Raw genomic sequence first — 19,585 nt, forward strand, 5'->3', positions numbered from 1 at the left:
ACTTAATATATTACGTTTAAGAACGTTTAGAATTGCAGGCAAACAATGTCCAACGTCTAACTAAGCCACTCGTTTGCCTGCGCTACATTGGTAATTCGATATCGAATTCCAGGCTCGTTCGTATAACAAAAGATTCAACGACTGTCCCGAGTCAGCGCAATAAAGCACAGATACCGAATATAAAGAGAGAAATTTTGTTTTAATCGAGACACGACAGATTTTCAAATCTCGCCGTTTCTCTTATCGTAACACGTTTAAATTCCATTCTTTTCTCTTTTTTTCTTTTTCTTTTTTCTTCCGAAACTCGAGGCTTAAACTCGAGGCTTGAGGAAAAATTGTGTTCTACGTTTTTCATTTTTTCTCGCGTGAGCGCATATGTGAAATAATCCACTGCTGACTGTTTACTCGCAGTCAGTTCCTAATTAGTCGAATTCGCATATGCCGAACAAATTTTCAAATCCGATTTTCCCATCTTTGTTCAAATTATTTCTCCTTTAAAGGAATAATTCGGGCTCGATCGGTCGGTCGCACTGACCAGAAAATTTCATTACTTTCTTCCTTGAAATGCCACCACATACTGCGTATACATATACGTGTATAAGTGCTATACTGTTCTTGAATAATGAAAAGCATGCCTGACTGGGACACGTGGAAGACACTGCGCGTTTCCAGTCGACCAACAGACACCTTGGCATTCGTATGTGCCTTATCGTGAAAATTTATTTTATTACGAATACGGATTATTACAGCAACGAAATGTTAATGGGAAACAATCGCTAAAAAAGACCACAGATCGCAAAGTTCTATCACGAAAATGGCGTGACTTGCAACACATAAGGATGGTTTGTTATCGTATTGGAATATTTGCACACACCTGTTTCACAATTTTATTTCGTTGTTAAATCACCCTCAATTAATCGTTGTTGTACAAGTTGGAAACGTCCAAGCATTTTTTAAGCATTAGCATTTTTTTCGCCTGACGCGTTTCGTTTTCGAGAAGATCCAGTTTTTGATTATCGATTAACGAGCTTATGCTTGAACACGACTGATTCCGACCCAGACAGAATAAATGATTAGCAGCAAGTCGTTCTACGTATAAAAATAGGTCGAACGTGTGGAATAGAATTTTTCCACAAGACGTTTTCTTTCTAACGTCTTTAACGTTCAAACTTGAAAAGTTTTGGAAAACTTATATCTTTGGACAATTGACATATTGAATAATAATAATAATTAACCTATGTAATAATAATAAGCGTGTCGTGCTTTTCTCCGTGGTTCGATTAGTTCTCGCTTAAAACGCTTAAAACGCTTATGACTCGAGAATGACTCGATATATAGTTATCTTCTTCGATGGTTGTATGCATTTTGTTTTCGTTTTCGTTTCCGTACTTCAGAACCTCGATATTAAACAATTGACGCGAATATTCCCCGACGATTGCACTACTTAACGACCGCATGTCTCCTCCATGCTTACGTGATCGATGTGTCGTTGCTCCAGAGTATCGATCCCGGTGGTCGAGGCGCAAACTAAATAAGTAAACGAGGTAAACGACTAGCGAATGAACGAAACAATCAACGGTCAAACTATCTTGAACGTAAAACGTAAAAGTCGATAATCGTTGAGTTCGAGTCCGTTCCACGATTGAACGTTAGCGATGAATAAGGAATACTTGTGTCGTTCAAAGGATTTTTCTTACCGAAACGATTCGATAAACCTGTACGATAAATATTTACGAAGGAAATGCAAAGAAGGTTATTGTATATGAAACAACTGGTTTACCTGGCAATACCTCTCTTCGTTTCATATTGCGAATTTCGCGTTCGAATTTATCGAAACTGAAAGCAAATACGAAAGAGAATATCGTTAATATCGAAATAAGAATCGGCCAAAAAGTATAGAAAAGAGAAGGAATACAAGCTCTTTTTAAGTCAATGGATCGTCGGTTAAGATTCTGGCGGAATCGTACGTTTTCGCCGAGGGTACGGAACGGTATGAACGCTGCTTTTGCTTGTTACCAATTCGGCTTGTTACCGATTCGGTGAAAAACGAGCCGTTGTCGCAAGAAGGCCGGAAAGAACGATAACATCGGTGACGGTTGATGTGACGGTGATTGGAACGGATAGACCGGTAGAATTAAGAACCAATTACCGCAAAAACGAAGAATTAATTACGATACGTAATATCTATCACTTGCGTTCGTGCCGTGAAAACGTCATTTCCACGAAAAGACTTGTCCTCCTCCGTATTGGCCCGTATCAATATCCTACGTTCCGCCCAACGACAAAATATTTTCGCTGGTGAATTCCACGTTGCGCGATAGTTCTTGCGATTTAGACGATTAACAACGGTATCTTCTAATTTTCGAGTCTTTGATGACTCAAAGCGGTTCGTTTCGAAGGGAATCACCGAACAATTTCATGTTGACCTTGAGCAACTTTTTTTTTTTTTGTCGGAGCGACGGTGACGGGCGCTCAAGGTTCCCTAATGCTTTCCAAGCTACTGTGATTCGTATCTCTCGTACCGTATCTCATTAATCATCAGCTACGTCATACTTGATTATTTGCTAATCTATGAGCAAAGAGAAATGTGCCAGAGAATATCTAACGTCGATAGGTGAAATAAGGTCAAGTATGACAAAAAAAAAAAAAGAAAAAAAGAAGGAAAAAAAAAGGAAAAAAGAACGGAATAGGCAAAGCAAGAATTCCAAAATTACTTTCTTACATTTCGAGCGACAAAAATCTCTCTTCTACAATGCCTAAAAACTCGAAGCAACTCCATTTAAAGTTTCCCCAAGTTGCGCCTCTAATAATAAATTAAGTAATTCCCCTAGGCTTGAATAATTTAACGATTATCTTGCTGCGCGTATATTGTGGAAATTGATCGTGCAGCGACTTCCAAAAGATTGGCATGAATTTTTAATTAAGAAATTAAACGTACGAAAATACGCGTTTTTCCTTCGTTTCTCTAAAATCGAAATCCTATCTGTATCCGTGTTTATATCCGAGCACTATACGTAAAAGCGCTAGAATTTTACAAAACGCTGTTATATTCGTCATTGTGTTTCATTTCCTGGTTATTCTTTTCCGTATACTTGGAATGTCCGGTCTCCGGGAATGACCCGGCGAATCCTATGGTAACGTGTTCATAGGTGGCGCGCGTCGCGACGCCCTGCATCGACTTCATTCGCTGCGAGACTCTTCCTCGTATCGTACACGTTCTCTTCTCCATCTCATCTCCCGCCGTTCATTTCCATTGGTTCGTGCCGCGAACTATGACTTGGATATGACGAGAATCTCGTGACGCCAAGTCAATCAGGTAATTCATCGAGGACGATTAAACGATGAACGATGAACGATCGGCGAGAACGTTATATAAAATCGCTTATATATGCACGATACACATGCTTGTTCACTTACGTTTGCGTTTTTATTGCAATCTATGCACCATGTATTTATTTATTTATTTAATGCCATGTATTTATATTTCTTCTTGTCTCCTTTATTTTTCTTTAAACAAACGATCTTTTGCGTTAGAAAGCACGATTTACGCGTAACGGTACGTATAATTGGTTTAAAAGGTTTGATGTAAAATAACGTAAGTATTTTTGGCAAAATTAACGTTCACTTTCATTCTATCTGTATAGGTATAGGCATAGGCATAGGCATAGGCATAGACATAGGTATACGTATATGTCACGTATATAAGTTTTATTCTGATCTTTAGATCGCTAGAATACATTTCTCGGCCGCAAATTAATAAATTACCTTATCATCGCATACAACAACAAAACGCATACAAATATTCCTACAGGAGTAATCGGATGACCAAGCAATACTTGTACATACACCAATAATATAAAAAATTGTAATTGAATTTGCCGTGCATCTTATCTTCACTTTTTTTTTATCGACTCTGTGTCTTATCGTCGTAAACATTGTCAACCGTTTCGCAAATTGGCTTCTGTGTATTTCAAATTAAGATAGGATACCTGCTAGGAGTAGACGAAATCGTTGAAACAAACCAGTCGTTCAACCAAATAGCAGAGAATAAGAGAATTCGTCCATCTTTTTCTTCCCATGCGAATATCTTCTTCGCAAAGCAACTGAAATTGAAAACACGCAATTCACAGCGATATCGTCAAAATTATTTCACACTCTGTATTTGCGTTTGGCTTCACACGCGACCAACGAACCAGGGGATTCACCGCTGATTATCCTACCAGGAAAAACTAAATTGCGATGTCTCGATAAAGGCTCTTCTCAACTAATTTTATTAATTATAGTAAAACACAGTTTCGTCCACTTTTCTATTTTTATTTTTATTCTTATTTTTATTCTTATTTTTATCCATTATCTTCTTATTTCATTTTTCATCTTTCCTCCAAGTTGATTCTCTTTTCAGATTTCACGTCCTAGGTATCACGGCTGTTATACTCAAAGTTACAGAATACGATCTTCAAATTCTTCGACTGCCAATTTACGGTGCCCATTATTTATTTGCGTTACTTTTGCAAATAAGATAATTTGGAGAAGAGTTTGGAATTTACAGAGAAAATAATTTGTCGTTCCTTTTCGCGCAACTGCTTCGTCTATTTTAACGTTGCAAGCAACGTCGTGAAACAAATTTATTTTATTCGAATAATCTGCGATTCGATACACAGTTTGGACGGTGCAGGATGCAGACCGTTTCGATTGGATAAGCTTGATGGAGAATCAATAGCGAGTGTTTCAAGGATTTATTCGTGGCCGCGTATTGCCGTCAATTAACTTACAACTTTCCGCGAAAAATATTTTTTCCAACGCTTTTCTCCATAACTTAAAATAATATGGCAACTTTCGTGAAATCGAATTTTGGCTGCAATCCTTAGAATCATAATCGATCGTGTTTAATTATCGTGATGTAGATGAACTCGACAACGTTGAAATCTTGGCTACTACGAGGAGAACTTGAGAAACTAGAACATGTCGTTCTAGAAGGACGCGGGGCACGTCTGTTGGGTGAATATTCTCCAGACCTGAGAACCAGAGTCTTCCTAAAAGGACTCCCAAATTATTTGGTAAGCTATTATAGTATTTATTCGTAACGAGCTTTGCACGAAGAAAAAATGATAAATATCTGTATCTTTCAGACAAAAATCTCTTTCGTGCACGACGCGGTTTCGCGCGGTTCTCTGGCGGAAACGCGAAAGCTCGTATCGGAAGAACCTAAAAAAAAGCTGGCGATTGCGAAAGATCCAGCTGGCACTCCTTTGCTTCACAAGGCAGTCTACCACGATCATCGAGATATCGTCGAGTGGCTTGCGCACAATTTTCCCATCGCTGTTCAGCAGAAAGATAAAGTAATCTTTATCATACGATCTTTTTATTCTCAACTATCTTCTTCTTTGTTATCTTTTTTTTCTTTTTTTTTCCTTTTTTTTTTAGAATTACCTTGTACGAAGTTTTCAAGTATCGTTCTTTTTATATTTGTTCTCTCCCGTCTTCCCGTCGATTTAAAGTGAATTTACCGCATCTCTATCTCGTACAGAACATCTGTGGTCGTAATCCAACTTGTAATAGTCTGCCACTTAAACTTACTTGAAAGTACCTTTTATCTTTTCTCAACCCATTTAGATCAGGTCTAGATCAGGAGAAAAACTAATTTTGACGCGAAAGTGAAATAGGTGCTGCTTACGAATACACGTGTGTATAAAAAGGTCATAGACGAACAGTAATGAATAAATCAAAGATGATATAACGTAGTAGTAGTTTGTTTCGCTTCGTTTTTGTTCTCGATAAAAGACGAAAGAAGAATTGTGTAAAGGTAAAGTAAGATTGGCTCCTAAGTGACAATCTGAAATCCACGTAAAACTTTGATCTAAAGTTGGATCGGACTAGGTTGTCGATGTCCAAACCTAGCGTAATTTTACTTTCACTTTCCCAGATTTCCAACATTTCTAAGTGTCTTTATCGCATCGTGCAACCGTCCGTATAAGGAATAGAATTTTCGAGGCTGAAGTTTCGCTCAGGTTCTCGAAATTAAATTCGAATGACCTACTGAGAATTACAGTTTTTTTTAACACGTAAACCAGCACGCGAATTCTATATAGATATTTCGCCGTGGGTATTGCGATACGATTCAAATAAACTACTATGCCATATTTGTGCACCTTTTAAACGTTTTTTAATCCGCAGAGCTTGCGTTATTTTAATAATTTTAAAAAATTTAGTAGGAATGTATATATAGATTTAGTAAACTTTTGGGCCACCGATGACCACCGTAGCAATCAACGAATTGAAAATTCTTAGAAATATTCACAACTTTTTCACTTTGTTATCGGTGACCAATGGTAAAGCGAAAAATTTAGTCAGTCGTGCTTATGCTTGTTCCAAGATACCCAACCGGCGAATAATAATGGAAAGGTCGTTTTTCCGCATCGCGTGACGCGGCTAATAACAAAGCGTAAACCACCTGTTCTTCCCCGCAGTCATCATGGACTCGGTGTCCAGGCGCACGCAGCGCCTACAACATGGCAAATGTCAGCTTCTCAAACTTTTCCTGCCCTTAATCTCCATTCCATCTTTATATTCGCCGTTTACACGTGTATGCGCTGTTTAAGCGCCTGAAATATTCATCCTGTAACGGCCATCGCGCTTTTTATTCCCGAAACCTATTGCTTGCTCGAGTTATTTTGAGAACGGCGAATTATGAAACGGTTTATGAGAACCGTTCAATAGGTCCGATCTCAATAGGTCTGAATTTGCAAAATCGTGAGAAGCTTCTATCGAACGATACGAGACTTAATATACTCGGACTTGAGAGTATTTTCAATTTACGGTAAATGCGTCGATGATTTTTGCACTTTGTAAATAATTCAGACTGCGATTAAAACGTCGTATTTCTTACTCTTAGGAAGGAAGAACCGCGTTGCATTACTGTGCTGCTTGCAAAGATCCCGAGGCAATTTGGGATGTTCTCATAGAAAACGACTGTGACGCGAGCATTATCGACAAAAAGGGTAATCCCGCTTCGTACTATTTGGAACATAGTTCGGAGGTCGAGCTACCGGAAGCGGAGAACATGTCTCGTCGCAAGACCAACTCTGGCAAGGAACGTGAGTCATTTCCAATCGCCTATTTAGTTGTTTTAGATTTTACATCTTTCACGATGATCGGACGACATATCTCGGATTCCTCGGGTTTCAATCGGGTTTCAATCGGGTTTCAATCGGGTTTCAATCGGGTTTCAATCGTGTTTCTATCGGTACGCGCAGAAGCCTGCAATCATTTAATTGACAAAATATATTACACGGAAATTTTTCAGGTCCTGAAGAGATAAAAGTAGTCGCGAACTTTTATATTAATTGGAACAACTCAATTTTCTCAAACGTATGATTAATGGCTCGTTATAATTAACATTATGATTAAGAACAACTGGAAGAATAGACGTGGGGATGCATCGTGCACTTGGCTCGTTCCCCACTTTGGCGCAGTTACACATTCGCTTATACGCTATAGTCTATGGAATCTTCTCGATAATGACCCGGAACAATCGATAGAACTTAAGTCTGTACGACAAGGAAAACCGCTTCGATCGATAGGATGACACGCTCTGGTCGATTGACCAACGAATTATTTAAGAATCCTCGAAAACTACGACTGGCGGAAATCCTATTGACGTTATAACGATGTAAAGATAGCTTGTTGTAGCCCTTCTCGATCGCGCGACGAGATTATTCGGTAATGGAAAGAATAAGTCGGCTATAGTATATTCCGACCAATGTCTACGAATAGGATCAAAATTCTAGGTATAGTAAGATGAAAATGACATATTTCTTTTGAGAATCGGCGAACGAGTCTGTTTCCTGAAAAACTCGTATAACGTTCTTCCACTAGCCGTGTACCTATATACGAAGCCGCGTACTAAACTGTTCGAAGAAAATGTGAATAACATTGTCTAGTTGAACAAAGTCGAGGGTGAATAGGCGCGGTGGATCAATCACGACAACGATTACATCACACGTCTAAGTACGAAAGTATCGTAAACACTGGATTTTCAAAATCAACCGATACTCTAATAATACTGGACATCGGCGAATCATCGAAACCGAACGTCAGACCAAATATAATCGAAATTGTTGTATTTGCCTGCTATTTACCTATTTCACGCGATAACTTATCGTTAGTGTTAGCATGCAATACGTACAACGGCATCTCTGTCAACATCGATCGATCTATTTACCAAGAAAGCAAAGGATACGTAAAACGTATGTATAGGTAGATGCAAACGCGCGAGTGAGTGACAGGGTCCGTGCACTCGGTTGGCTTTTCAAAAATTTATCAATCCGCTGGAACATGCGATCTACGTCAAAGTAAAACGCTATTCTCGAAAGAAGGAGACATTCGACGGATATATTATTCTAATTTTATTGAAATCCAAATACACCTGTATCTCACATTTTCCATTCAACAGTTTTATATACGTGTATGTGTTTAGTCATTTACTTCAAACTTGCAAATCGATCCATATTCTATTATTTGTATATATTTCGTCTTATTATACGCGTATATTCTGGCTTACAAAAAGAATCGCCGATTTCACCCAACAAAGATCACGATTATCAATTTATTGCGTCAGCTGATCAAGTGTTTACGGCACAAGAGACAGACAAACACGATTATCGAATGTACGACGTAATTCTTCGTCGAAAGCATGCGCAAGATATCTCGTTTAATTTCCTCTGCGCCACTGTCTCGTTAAAGTTATGTAAAAATCGATGATTCATTGATAATACTGAACGTGTGTCGTAACAATACATGTTTAATTGGAACGTTGTAGGGACTCGTCTAAACGATATTTATTAAAAACCGTAAAGACCTGCTGTTAACTCGCTATATTTTCAAAATAACGCGAAGAGAAATTTCATCCTCTCAAGTTTTTACAGGGGAAAAGTAGCGAACATTGTTGACAGAAAATCGATATCTGCCGGTAAGAGGATTCCCCCGAGTATCTAAAACATTTATCACGTTTCCTCGACACGCGATGTATAGTTAGAAATCTTGTCGCTTGTAAATCCTTAATGAAGCAGTTATATATATATCTTGGAGAGAAAAGGTCGCGTCATTATAATTTTTATCCTGTACGTTTTTCGTAAGCTTCTTGCCATGTATACAGGCACACGCGCCTATAGTATTTAATACATACGATTGCTTCAAGGAATATTTCAAACTTGCGAGACATACCGAAATTAAAAAAAAATAAGATGATACGATACAGTTACGCCATTTTTCCATTGAACTTGTCGAACAATTTCCGTAGCTGACACGTAATTTTTTTGTCTCTAGTTCTGGACTTCAAACCTTCCAATATAAGAATATGGATCCACAATCGAGATATAGGGAAACTACAACAGGTCCTGTGGGAAGGCCATGGGAACAAATTACGCATGGAGACGAGCAACAATCTGCGAGTGAAAAGATTCTTAGAAGCCGTACCATTCATAATGGTTCGTATTAACGTTCAAATTCTTCAACATGTATAATAAGATCGTTACGTACGCAATATCTGTAATGCGATGTAACATAACTTTAACATAATTGTGAAAAATTGTTTTACAGAGTACAACGAAAGATATTCACGCAGCTACGGTGAATAACGATTTAGAGGGGCTCAGGGGCACAGTCGAGGCCTCGTCACCCATCGTTCTTTGCGCCAAAGACGGCAACGGCTTGAACGCCTTGCACAAGGTATACACTTTCTAATCGTACTACTCTTTTTCTTCTTTCTTTATCGCAAAGTTTGGTAATCGACAGGCTGCTGGTTTGGGTCACACGGAAATCGCGAGGGAAATTCTTGGAAAATGCCCTTTCGTTGTGGAGGCGCAGGATAACGATGGCAAGACGCCGTTACATTATGCGGCGGCAGCAAAAGACGATGGAACGTTGTATGATTTGATAACGGAATATGGAGCCGATGAAAGCAAATTAGATCACGTGAGTGCCTGTCGTCAACATTGGAATAATTGATAAATAAACGATTGTTGCAGATGGTGTAGAAAATGAAACTCAGAGATTAGAGAAATTAGCGAAAATGATATTTCTTTCGCTATTCCGCCGAGATAAAACAAAGTTAAATTTACTCTTGAAATTTGTTAATCAGAAACAAAAGGCGCCGGCGTTTTACAAAAATCGGCCATCGGATATTGACCAATCGCTGTTAACTGTGATACCGGAAGCACCTCGAGTTGCCGGATCTTCGTATCCCAAACACTGGGACTGGAGGATTCTAGAAGCGGAGCAAGCTATATCCAAAGGAATGAAAAAAGCCAGCAGTGCGAATATCGATAGCGCATTTGGTAGCGCGGAGTCGACAACGAAAAACTTGAGTAGATCTATGGAACAAGTAATCGCTCACGACGATATTTTTATTATAACTAGACTGCAAATTTTTATGCATTTATGGGAAATTTCATTTTTATGCATATGTGGCAAAATATATATCCAAAGTATGATACTTGTTGCGATATAGCGATATAGCGATATAGCATTTGCATGATCTTCCATTTGTTTAATCGTATTTACGAAATTTTACGTATTTGCGTGAATGTCTGCAGTCTGATTATAATAAATTGTAAAATTCTAAAGCACTTTAGAATTTTAATTTAAAAACCGAAATTCTACGATTCTCCGTAACACGATTCTTTTTATTAGCGACAAAAATCGAAAAATAATCTTCTAGAGATTTTATTTCGAGATTTGAAGAATCAGATAAATTAATCATTTTATGAAACAGATAAAAAATGTCGAGGAGGATCACGAGAAGGAGCAACAGGGAAAAGCAGAAGACACAGAAAATCATGAAGGTGCAGAGGATACAGAGAACATTAAAACTGCAGAAGATGCAGAAGATGCAGAAGATGCGGCCAATAGAGAAAGCGCAGAACCTGCTGAAAATACGGCAGATACGGAAAATACGGAAAATACGGAAAATACGGAAAATACAGAGGAAGGGGAGGCAGAACGTGAGAACGTGGAACATGCGGAAGAATCCAAAGAACCAGAAACCACAGAAAATAAGGAAGAACACGAGGGAGTAAATGTCGAAGACGCTGAAGAGAGGTCCTCGGACGATGACGTGGTAACAGGTACAGCGGCCCCGGAAACTGAGGAAAATTCCAATGCGGAAAACGAAGCTGCGGAAGAGCTGCAGCCAAAGGGAATAGATGGCGAGGAAGAGAGGAAAGAAGAAGAAGAAGAGAAGGAGGAAGAGGAAGAGGAAGAGAAAGAGGAAGGAGAGCCTGCAGACACGGAGGGAGCCCCGAAAATGGAAGAGGCCACCGAGCAACAAAAGGGAAACAAAGCGGAGGAAGAAGAAAGAAACGAGCCGAGTACAGGCGACTCTGGTGTTGATGATCCAGGGAACGACGAAGACCAGGTACAGTCATCCTAACTCTTAAACGAATCGAATTTTCAGGAATTTCCTAGCACAAAAGTATAAACTTATGGTTTATGATAAGACTTGTATCGTTGAGCGAGATACATAGAAAAGTATAAAATAAGTAGTGATGTTATAACGTGATGTTAGTATCGGTAGAAATAGAGAAATATAAATATACGGTCGAAAGGCGGAACACGTTGGTAGATCCTATGATAGGTTTCGATTATTCTTTCGTGTATAGTTAGATATAGTTAGATAGCTTACAGGTATAACGAGCGATTTGCGATTTACGATTGCTGTTGCAAGTGACAGGATGTAATTAGGCTATCATGTATATCGAAAGTAAAGAATAATCGATATTATAACAGTATATTTTCTCTTTGTCACGCACAAATATATGCCAATAAATAAATAACTAAGCAAGGAACTTCTGTTATGACTTTTGCGCACTACAGACCCAGACAAACGCATGGAAATGTATATTTTGTTTTTCGTTAATTTTAGTCGAGATGCTAAAGATACTGCAACTACCGCATTGCACGCCCCACCTTCTTTTCAATAATTTTGATGTTTCATAGTTGCGTTTCTCGAAATCGTATTAAAGTATGACGACATGGCAAATATGGAAGAATCAAGTCATCACTTTATAGAAACAACGAGTAATAACAAATACAAATTCTCAGTATGAAAATCCTCTTGATTTCTTTTCTTTTCTTTTCTTTTCTTTTCTTTTCTTTTCTTCTTTCTTTTCTTCTTTCTTTTCTTCTTTCTTTCTTTAAACTATTTGAATTCGTCGAAAACTATCCTTAAAATGTAATTCTCGTTGGCAGTTAATCAGTGAAAAAGCCAGCCAGAACAGATACGGTTCCATTCGTCCTACTCTACCAAATTACCAAAATCCAATTACCAAAATGAGCCAACACTAAACACACCTGTGAATAGACAAAGAAACGACTTATTCGATAGTCGATGGTGTTTCGCGCAAACAGCGTACGAGCAAAGCTCGTAATGGAGAACGATCGATTTACCGCATCTAGATTGCGAGCTACGATTAATATTGTCGCGTATCGATCGGCACGAGTCGTTGGTGCGCATGGTTTTGCACCTAGAAATGATTAGCAGGTAATCGTCGGCGAACACGAGGAGCTTCCGGAAGCAGAAGTAAACGAGGGCAGCATGACGGCGGACCCGGAAATCGAGAAGCTGCTGGAGACCGGCAACATGGAGCAATTGGCCGCGTTAGTGTTAAGTGGCGAAGGCAGAAGACTGGTCGGCCGACATTCGGGCAATCCTGAGCTGCAGGCATTCATCGATCGTGTCCCTTCTTACATGGTATTGCGTACAAAAGCACTTTTCCCTTTGTCTTTTCCCTCGTGTCGCGTCTCTCAATGCAAACAGAGGTTTGCGAAACAGAGTTTCGTCGAAAACGTAAATGACGACAAATTGGTCTTGATTGGTTTGCCTGTCGACTCGTTAATCGGTAACGCGTCGTCGACGCGTCGTAGCGAGTCTGTTTAATTTAGAGCTTTTCACGGCCACGCGGCCGAACGATAGTTATAACGGTGGCACAAGCCACGCTAAGGCAATTAAAAGGCGCGAAAGCAATTTGAAAATAAAACAGATGTTGGCGGAACATTGAAAAAATATAGCGATCAACCAAAATGTTAACATACAAGTACAAAGTATAAAGGAAGAACGCAGTCGTTTCTCGGGCTATTAACTATCTTTCGTTACTGGCGAATTTTTGTCCATTCGTTGTTTCACCTAAGATAATCGAGTTGTATCGATCCGCGCGATTCCATCGATTGATTCACACCTTTCATATATAGATACCTTTCGTATACCTATGATGCTCTATCTATATGGTAACGTGGAAATAATGTGGAAATCTACGTAGTAGATGATACTCGATGCTTGCAGAACCCTACGATCGATATTAAACGTTTCGAATTCTTTCGCGTCTTCCTTCCACCTTCTCGTTACCACCGCTCAAAAGCCGCTCGAAAGCCGCTCGGCTCGGACTTTCTACCAATCTATCCTTATCCTTCTAGTATTATACATACGTATATGTGAAAGCGTATATCGTATTACCTAACGCGTTGAAAATTTTACGGCTTCTTTTTTTATTATTATTTTAACACAATGCTCGATGTTTCGCGAATGTTGCGCCAACCCCTGTGCACCTTGCGCGCCGTTATATTATAGTTACTCGTATCGAATAGTCGTTAACTTATCCAGATCAATTAGGTAACCAGATGTTTTCAACGACTAATTCGTAGCTCTCGAAAGAGATTACTGATTTTTAACGATCGTTCGTTTCAGGGGAAAATTCATGCCGTACACATGGCAGCGCAAGAAGGAAACCTGAGAGATCTGCAGAGCGCCTTAGATCGGCGCAAATTTGCGGTTGCGAGAGACGGATCATCGCCGCACGGCGCAACGCCTCTTCACGTTGCTGTTGTATTTGGAAACACCACCGTTATCAGGTAGACTAACATGGAAATTTAATGGACAATTAACGACAATTAACGACAATTAACGTCAAAAGCATGCAAGTGAAACGATCATTTTTCGTCTTTCCTTTAGATATCTGGCAGGCAGGTTCCCAGAAACCGCGCATGCGATCGATCTCGATGGCCGAACTCCTTTGCACTATGCAGCCACCATAGCGGACAACGGCCATTACTACAACCTTCTACTTCATTTGGGTGCCAATCCTTTAGTTCAAGACAATGTGAGTACATTGTATCGATAAGCCAGCGTCTTTCATAGGTTTAATTAAAGGAAAGCAGATCAATAGCGGACACGAGTGTGGAGTCGGATAAATTGATTAAAAAACTGCATCGATGTATGTATCGCTAATTTTATGATTGGTGCAGTTGGGTCAAAAGGCGGACTATTACAAACAGAACCAATCGGAATTTTCCCATAAATCGCTTCTCCGCGATTTCGGAGTTAACGAGAAGCTCGCCGACGAGATGTTGGTGGACAAAGGTATTTTATCCAAACAACGCACTTACGAGCACCATCGTTCACTAACAAACTGTACTCCGTGCCTACTACGATCGTTTACAGCGATTTGCGTTTTTACTCTCGAAACATAGAAATACCATCTAAACTATTTTAGTTGCCGAACATGGACCAACTTGTAGTTATCGATCGTCATCGTCACGTTGTTTTCTCGCACGCGTTAGTTTTCCCATCGTCTATCAAGATCGTCGTCGCAATTTACATAATCTTTCTTATACAGTAATCGAAAGGTATTTGCCCCGTAACCAGAGAATGGTCGATTAATTTAGCGACAAAGATGTTCGAATTAAAATCGATTAACGTGGTAGAATTTGCTGACACGTTCGACAACCAAGACAACGCAAACAATCATTCTTGACTGATGATAATTGATTGATCGATAATCTATCCACGGTTGTTCACGTTTTCGCTTCTTCCACTTCTTCCACCGTCGGACGTCCTCGCGCTGATCTGCACGTTCGAGGAAAACAGTTCCCGGAGGCGACACGTATTCCGCGCGTCGAGACATAACCGAACCAGAGACCCTGGCTACCTTGGAGAGATGTTTCCGTCTTCTGATCGGCGTAAGACACGGTACGACGCCAAAATCTGCTGGGAACTCCGGCACACTGATCGGCCGTTGCCTGAAACGGCCCGTATTCGATCGTATCAAGCACCGTGTGACACGCATGGACCACAATCTCTTTGATGTGATCTGGCCCGCTTTAAAAAAATACGGTAACTCGGCTTGCAACAGCAAGGCGGGCAGCGCTTATTCGGTGGTCAGCAACGTGGACGAGCACGAGTCTGTGTCGGTGGTAGCGCCGGACTACGAAAGTTACATCGTGTTCGCAGACTTTTTCGACCCTTTGATCAGGGACATACATTGCGTGACTGCCAGCGGTGATCTTCCCGACCACCCTCCGCCGAGATTCTTTTACAACGAGAACGATGACAGCGAAGAGAATGCCGACACGTTGGACGAAGTGACAGTGTCGGCGATCGAGGCCTACGATCTCGATCCTCCGGCCAAATACGTTCAAGCTGCTGTAATAGAGTGTTGCAGAAATCTGGAAAATTACACGCTTCCCTTGACGCTTACGGTGAACCAGCTGGAACAGGTGGAACGAGAGATCACCAGTGAATTGATGAGCCAAGAGATCTCGGCAATGATAGCGGAGGGTAGCAGCGAGGACGAGGCCGGAACTTACTTTACCCTCAGCGAAATTCTGGATCAACCGAGTCCGATCAGGGCCCAACTGGCAGCAGCCGGTTTGCTATTGCCTATTACGGATCTTGAAGTTCACGATGACAAACGTCTTCATGGGAAGCACTGGCCTTACGGCCGAGGAGTTTACGTCGCCTCTGCCGGTGACCTAGCTGCTTGGGTGAACGTTCAGGATCACCTGAGGGTTATTTGTCGCACCAGCGAGAACAGACCGGGTTTGATCGGTCGTGGCTACGTAAGGCTGGCGAAGGTGATGACGATACTCGACGAAAGAATGAAATTCAAGAGAGACAAGAAGCTGGGCTTCCTCGGCGCACGACCGTACGCCATTGGCAATACTCTTAGGTTTAACGCGATAATCAGGTTCCCGGAATTGTCGAAGGAATTTGATCATTTGAAGCATCTGTGCGTAGTTCGTGGATTAAGTATACAAGAAACAGCGAAACGGGATATGGTTCGAATCGGTAACCAGCAATCGTTGAGTATTACCGAGCTGCAGACCCTTCAAGATTTCTCCAGAGCTGTTCTGAATATTCTGGCGTTGGAGAAGGAACTGTCGATAAACAATTCGTTGAAGATCGCAACTTTGATCGCGGGAATTTTCCGCAAACGGAACAGTGCTAAACGTTTCCAGAATTAATCGTCGTGGAGAGGGGGAGACGCTAAAACGATCAACGAAAGACTCTGTCTTTCCTCGTCCATGTTATTCGACGCTCCTATACTATCAATTTCATTCCCCCTTTTTTCTTGTTCTTCTTTTTTCTTTTTTCTTTTTTCTTTTTTCTTTTTTCCCGATAACCGAATAATACGCTTATACGTGGAATCTTATTCTATGATAATTCCGTATATCGAGCCAATACGTCGATTGACCGTCCATAAGCAAACTAAAGTCGAAAGTGGAAAGTGGAAAGTGGAAAGTGGAAAGTGGAAAGTCGAAAGTGAGAGGAGAAAAAAGGAAAGAGACGGGTCGGGACGTTGGAAAGACGTGTGCGAACGTTATTCTATTTCTCGTGCACCGAATTAATTAAACGAAAATGAAAGATTAGCTGCTCGCAGGGACGCTGGATTTTGTTCGTTAGGTTAGTAAAATGAACGTTATTGGTACATGGGCAATTATTAAGACGCTTTGACATGTTGTCGCACGACACCATGCTTGTGTACCTACACGTAAAGTGTGTATACGTGCCTAAAAACGGGCTAAAATCGGTTACACAGAGATTCTATATAAATTGAATAATATCGCAAGATGATTTATGTGTCATGCACGAGCTGTTCGATGTTCACACGAAACAGAAATGACGTAGCACGTGTCTTTCCAACTTGAACCGACGAACCGTATGTTCTTACGAGTGGCTACTGTACGCGAACGATTATACGAAACTCCTCTATCGCTTCTATCGCATCCATCGCTTCTATAGCTTCTATCGCTTCTATAGCTTCTATCGCTTCTATAGCTTCTATCGCTTCTATCGATGTAACTCCTATCGTAAAATTCTCTTACTAGTGTGTAAACCTGCTTCCGCATACCGAGATCGTTGTATCGTGCTGGATTTGTTTGTGCGCAACGCGTTTTCCAAAGTGCAACCAACAACTGTGCACTCAATGTTCACAATGCAGCTATCTTTTGTGAAAAATTTGCTTCTTTTTTATTTTCAAGCAAGATAGAGATAAGACAAATAAGAAAAAACGTGTAAAGCATTAGAAACGTATTGCGCCTCGATCGATGTAAATTAATTAAATCGATGTAAAAGGAAAGCCAGAGATTCCATTCGAATAATAATTTATTACGCTTTATAAAGCGGAGAAATAGGTGCAATATGTTTTTGCCTTTTGTATCTTCTAGTCGATGAAAATAAAAGTGTTATTCGCTTTTCAGACGACAAGCCGGTTGATATAGCGATATTTCGAGAAGAAGAGGGTCGCTACTTAGCATCGTGTAAGTTGACGTTAAACGAACGAACACGCGAAAATTTCTATGATCCAATCGAAATATAACATAATCTCCAAGCTAATATCTTTATAGCACTCGGCGATCCATTGATCAGAGGTTTGACAGAAGTTGCCAATACCCGTCCAAACGATCCAGTTGCATATCTGGCTACGTATTTATATAACTTTGCCAATAAGAGGAAAAACAGCGCGCAACAACAGGTAAATAATAACTCTAGATACATACATGCGCGTACATAATAATTTTCATACACCAAGTATAGATAGCTGTGTACGATATGTTAGGAGCCGAACGTATTGATCATCCCTGATCGTGCCGAAGAAAACATAGAGAATATCGAAAATGAAAATGGGGACGAGGATGCTGGTTATCCGCAAAGTCCAGATTCCGACGTGCCAGAGTCAGCCTTTAGCAATCCAAACAGAGTAAGTCGATCGTTATCAAACTATAGAATTTCAGAAGGGATTCAAACTAACAAAATGATTTTTATGGAAAATCGTGCTCCTTCAGGATGAACATGGCCAAAGCGTTATTCACTTCGCTGCGATTCGATCTTACCCAAAGGATGGCTTGTTCCATTTGCTTCAAGAGAGCCAAGTTAACGTTGGTTTCAGAGACGAATTGTATAGAACAGCCAGGGACGTGGCTGAATTGGCAAATATTCGAGAAAATATGGACGAGATCGATCGATACGTAGCTTATTTGACAGCAAGAGGTAATACGTGCTTCCAATTGCGGACAAATTTCGAATAGGAATCGTTCGGCGCAACACTTTTATCAAGCTCGTTGTAACGTTTGTTCAGGTGAAACTGAAAAATTAGTAGAACTACTGTTAGAAGGGTACGACCATATTTTAGACGTGGAAGACGAAGGAATAAACATCGTAGAGATCGCTGCGCAACGAGGAAGAGAGGCAACCGTACAATTTTTACAATCCATTCCAAATTACGTGGTAAAACTAAACGAATAATCTTATTAATCTTATTATATATAGTGCTTTTTCCAAGGATGTAACGATCGAGAGTAACGCACACTAAGAGGACACTTTTATAGACACAACGTGAACAGGTGCACCACGAAATCAGAACAGGCAACGTAGCGAGGGTAAAAGAACTGTTAGGTAAGAACAACGGAGGAGGAAAGTTATTGGCAATGGGAAAGAATTCGATGGGCAGATGCGCTCTCCACATCGCAGTGCTTCGTGAAAACGAAGAAACGGTTCGCTACATTGCTAAAATGTATCCAGAAACTCTACGTATAGGTGACAATGTAAGAGTTAATTTCGAAACAGAAGGACAGGATTAATTTTATTCTTAAAGTAAAAATACCAAATCAGATTCATTGTCCGATACGTTTATACGTTTATACGTTTAACGCCCTATTTTTAGTTGGAGAGAACTGCCTTACATTATGCAATGGGTTTACCATCTGTCGAAGAGCTAAGCAACGTTCTTATAAAAGCGGGTGCAAAACGCATAGTCAAAGATTTAGTAAGAAATCTCTATCCTTCTATGGTTATGATATTCTAACGAACGATCGACGATTCAATGGAAATGATTGTTGCCTCGAATTTCCAGAAATCACGGCAACCCTCCTACTATTTCATGAACAAATCGGATATAGAGAGACTTCGAGAAGAAGAGGAAAGTTTCGTCAAGTAGGTCGATCGGACGATGCTGACCGATGCTGCGTACTGTGTTAAATACTTGGCTAAAATGCACGACATCTGCCATACATACATCGACGTCCTCTTCTGTATGTATTCGAATTGTCGTTTTTCACTGGTCTCTGAAATTCTTTTTCTCGAAATACGCCTGGCGTAACGAACAAGTAGAAAGCACTCACCTGATCCCGTGTAAAAGTTACGATTATGTAACGAATCTACGTCATGTAATATACAGTACGCTATTATTTAGTATTAATAATACAAATAACAAGAGTATTCAATTCTCTCCCTATAAGTTTCTTTCAATTACCTTCG

The 19,585-nt window shown here is 40.2% G+C and overlaps 1 protein-coding gene across 5 annotated transcripts; it reads left to right on the forward strand.

Annotated features, from left to right (window-relative positions):
- Positions 1-120: 120 nt before the first annotated feature.
- Positions 121-19,299, forward strand: LOC138185421 (uncharacterized). Of its 5 annotated transcripts, XM_069124347.1 has the most exons (21): positions 121-842; positions 4,905-5,057; positions 5,130-5,339; positions 6,893-7,094; positions 9,325-9,485; positions 9,598-9,726; positions 9,793-9,972; positions 10,139-10,381; positions 10,772-11,413; positions 12,536-12,748; positions 13,739-13,902; positions 14,003-14,150; positions 14,296-14,410; positions 17,530-17,589; positions 17,677-17,804; positions 17,889-18,029; positions 18,115-18,319; positions 18,408-18,556; positions 18,658-18,873; positions 18,993-19,094; positions 19,182-19,299. In XM_069124347.1, the coding sequence occupies exons 1-21, from the start codon at positions 840-842 to the stop codon at positions 19,263-19,265; spliced, it is 3,648 nt and encodes a 1,215-aa protein (XP_068980448.1). In that variant the 5' UTR covers positions 121-839; the 3' UTR covers positions 19,266-19,299. The 5 variants fall into 5 exon arrangements, with proteins under 5 accessions (XP_068980448.1, XP_068980445.1, XP_068980447.1 ...); XM_069124344.1 differs by lacking the exons at positions 17,530-17,589; positions 17,677-17,804; positions 17,889-18,029; ... (3 more) ...; positions 18,993-19,094; positions 19,182-19,299 and adding an exon at positions 14,918-16,361 and having other exon boundaries at positions 12,539-12,748; XM_069124345.1 differs by lacking the exons at positions 121-842; positions 17,530-17,589; positions 17,677-17,804; ... (4 more) ...; positions 18,993-19,094; positions 19,182-19,299 and adding exons at positions 2,886-3,316; positions 14,918-16,361.
- The last annotated feature ends 286 nt before the right edge of the window (positions 19,300-19,585 follow it).

The sequence above is a fragment of the Bombus flavifrons genome, chromosome 12, assembly GCF_040668555.2.
Source record: "Bombus flavifrons isolate JBK064 chromosome 12, iyBomFlav1_principal, whole genome shotgun sequence".
NCBI lineage: Eukaryota > Metazoa > Arthropoda > Insecta > Hymenoptera > Apidae > Bombus > Bombus flavifrons.

Coding starts and splice junctions, on each gene's coding strand:
- LOC138185421 (XM_069124344.1), top strand. Junction 5,058..5,129: donor AAGGACTCCCAAATTATTTG/GTAAGCTATTAT, acceptor TGTATCTTTCAG/ACAAAAATCTCTTTCGTGCA. Junction 11,414..12,538: donor CAGGGAACGACGAAGACCAG/GTACAGTCATCC, acceptor AATGATTAGCAG/GTAATCGTCGGCGAACACGA.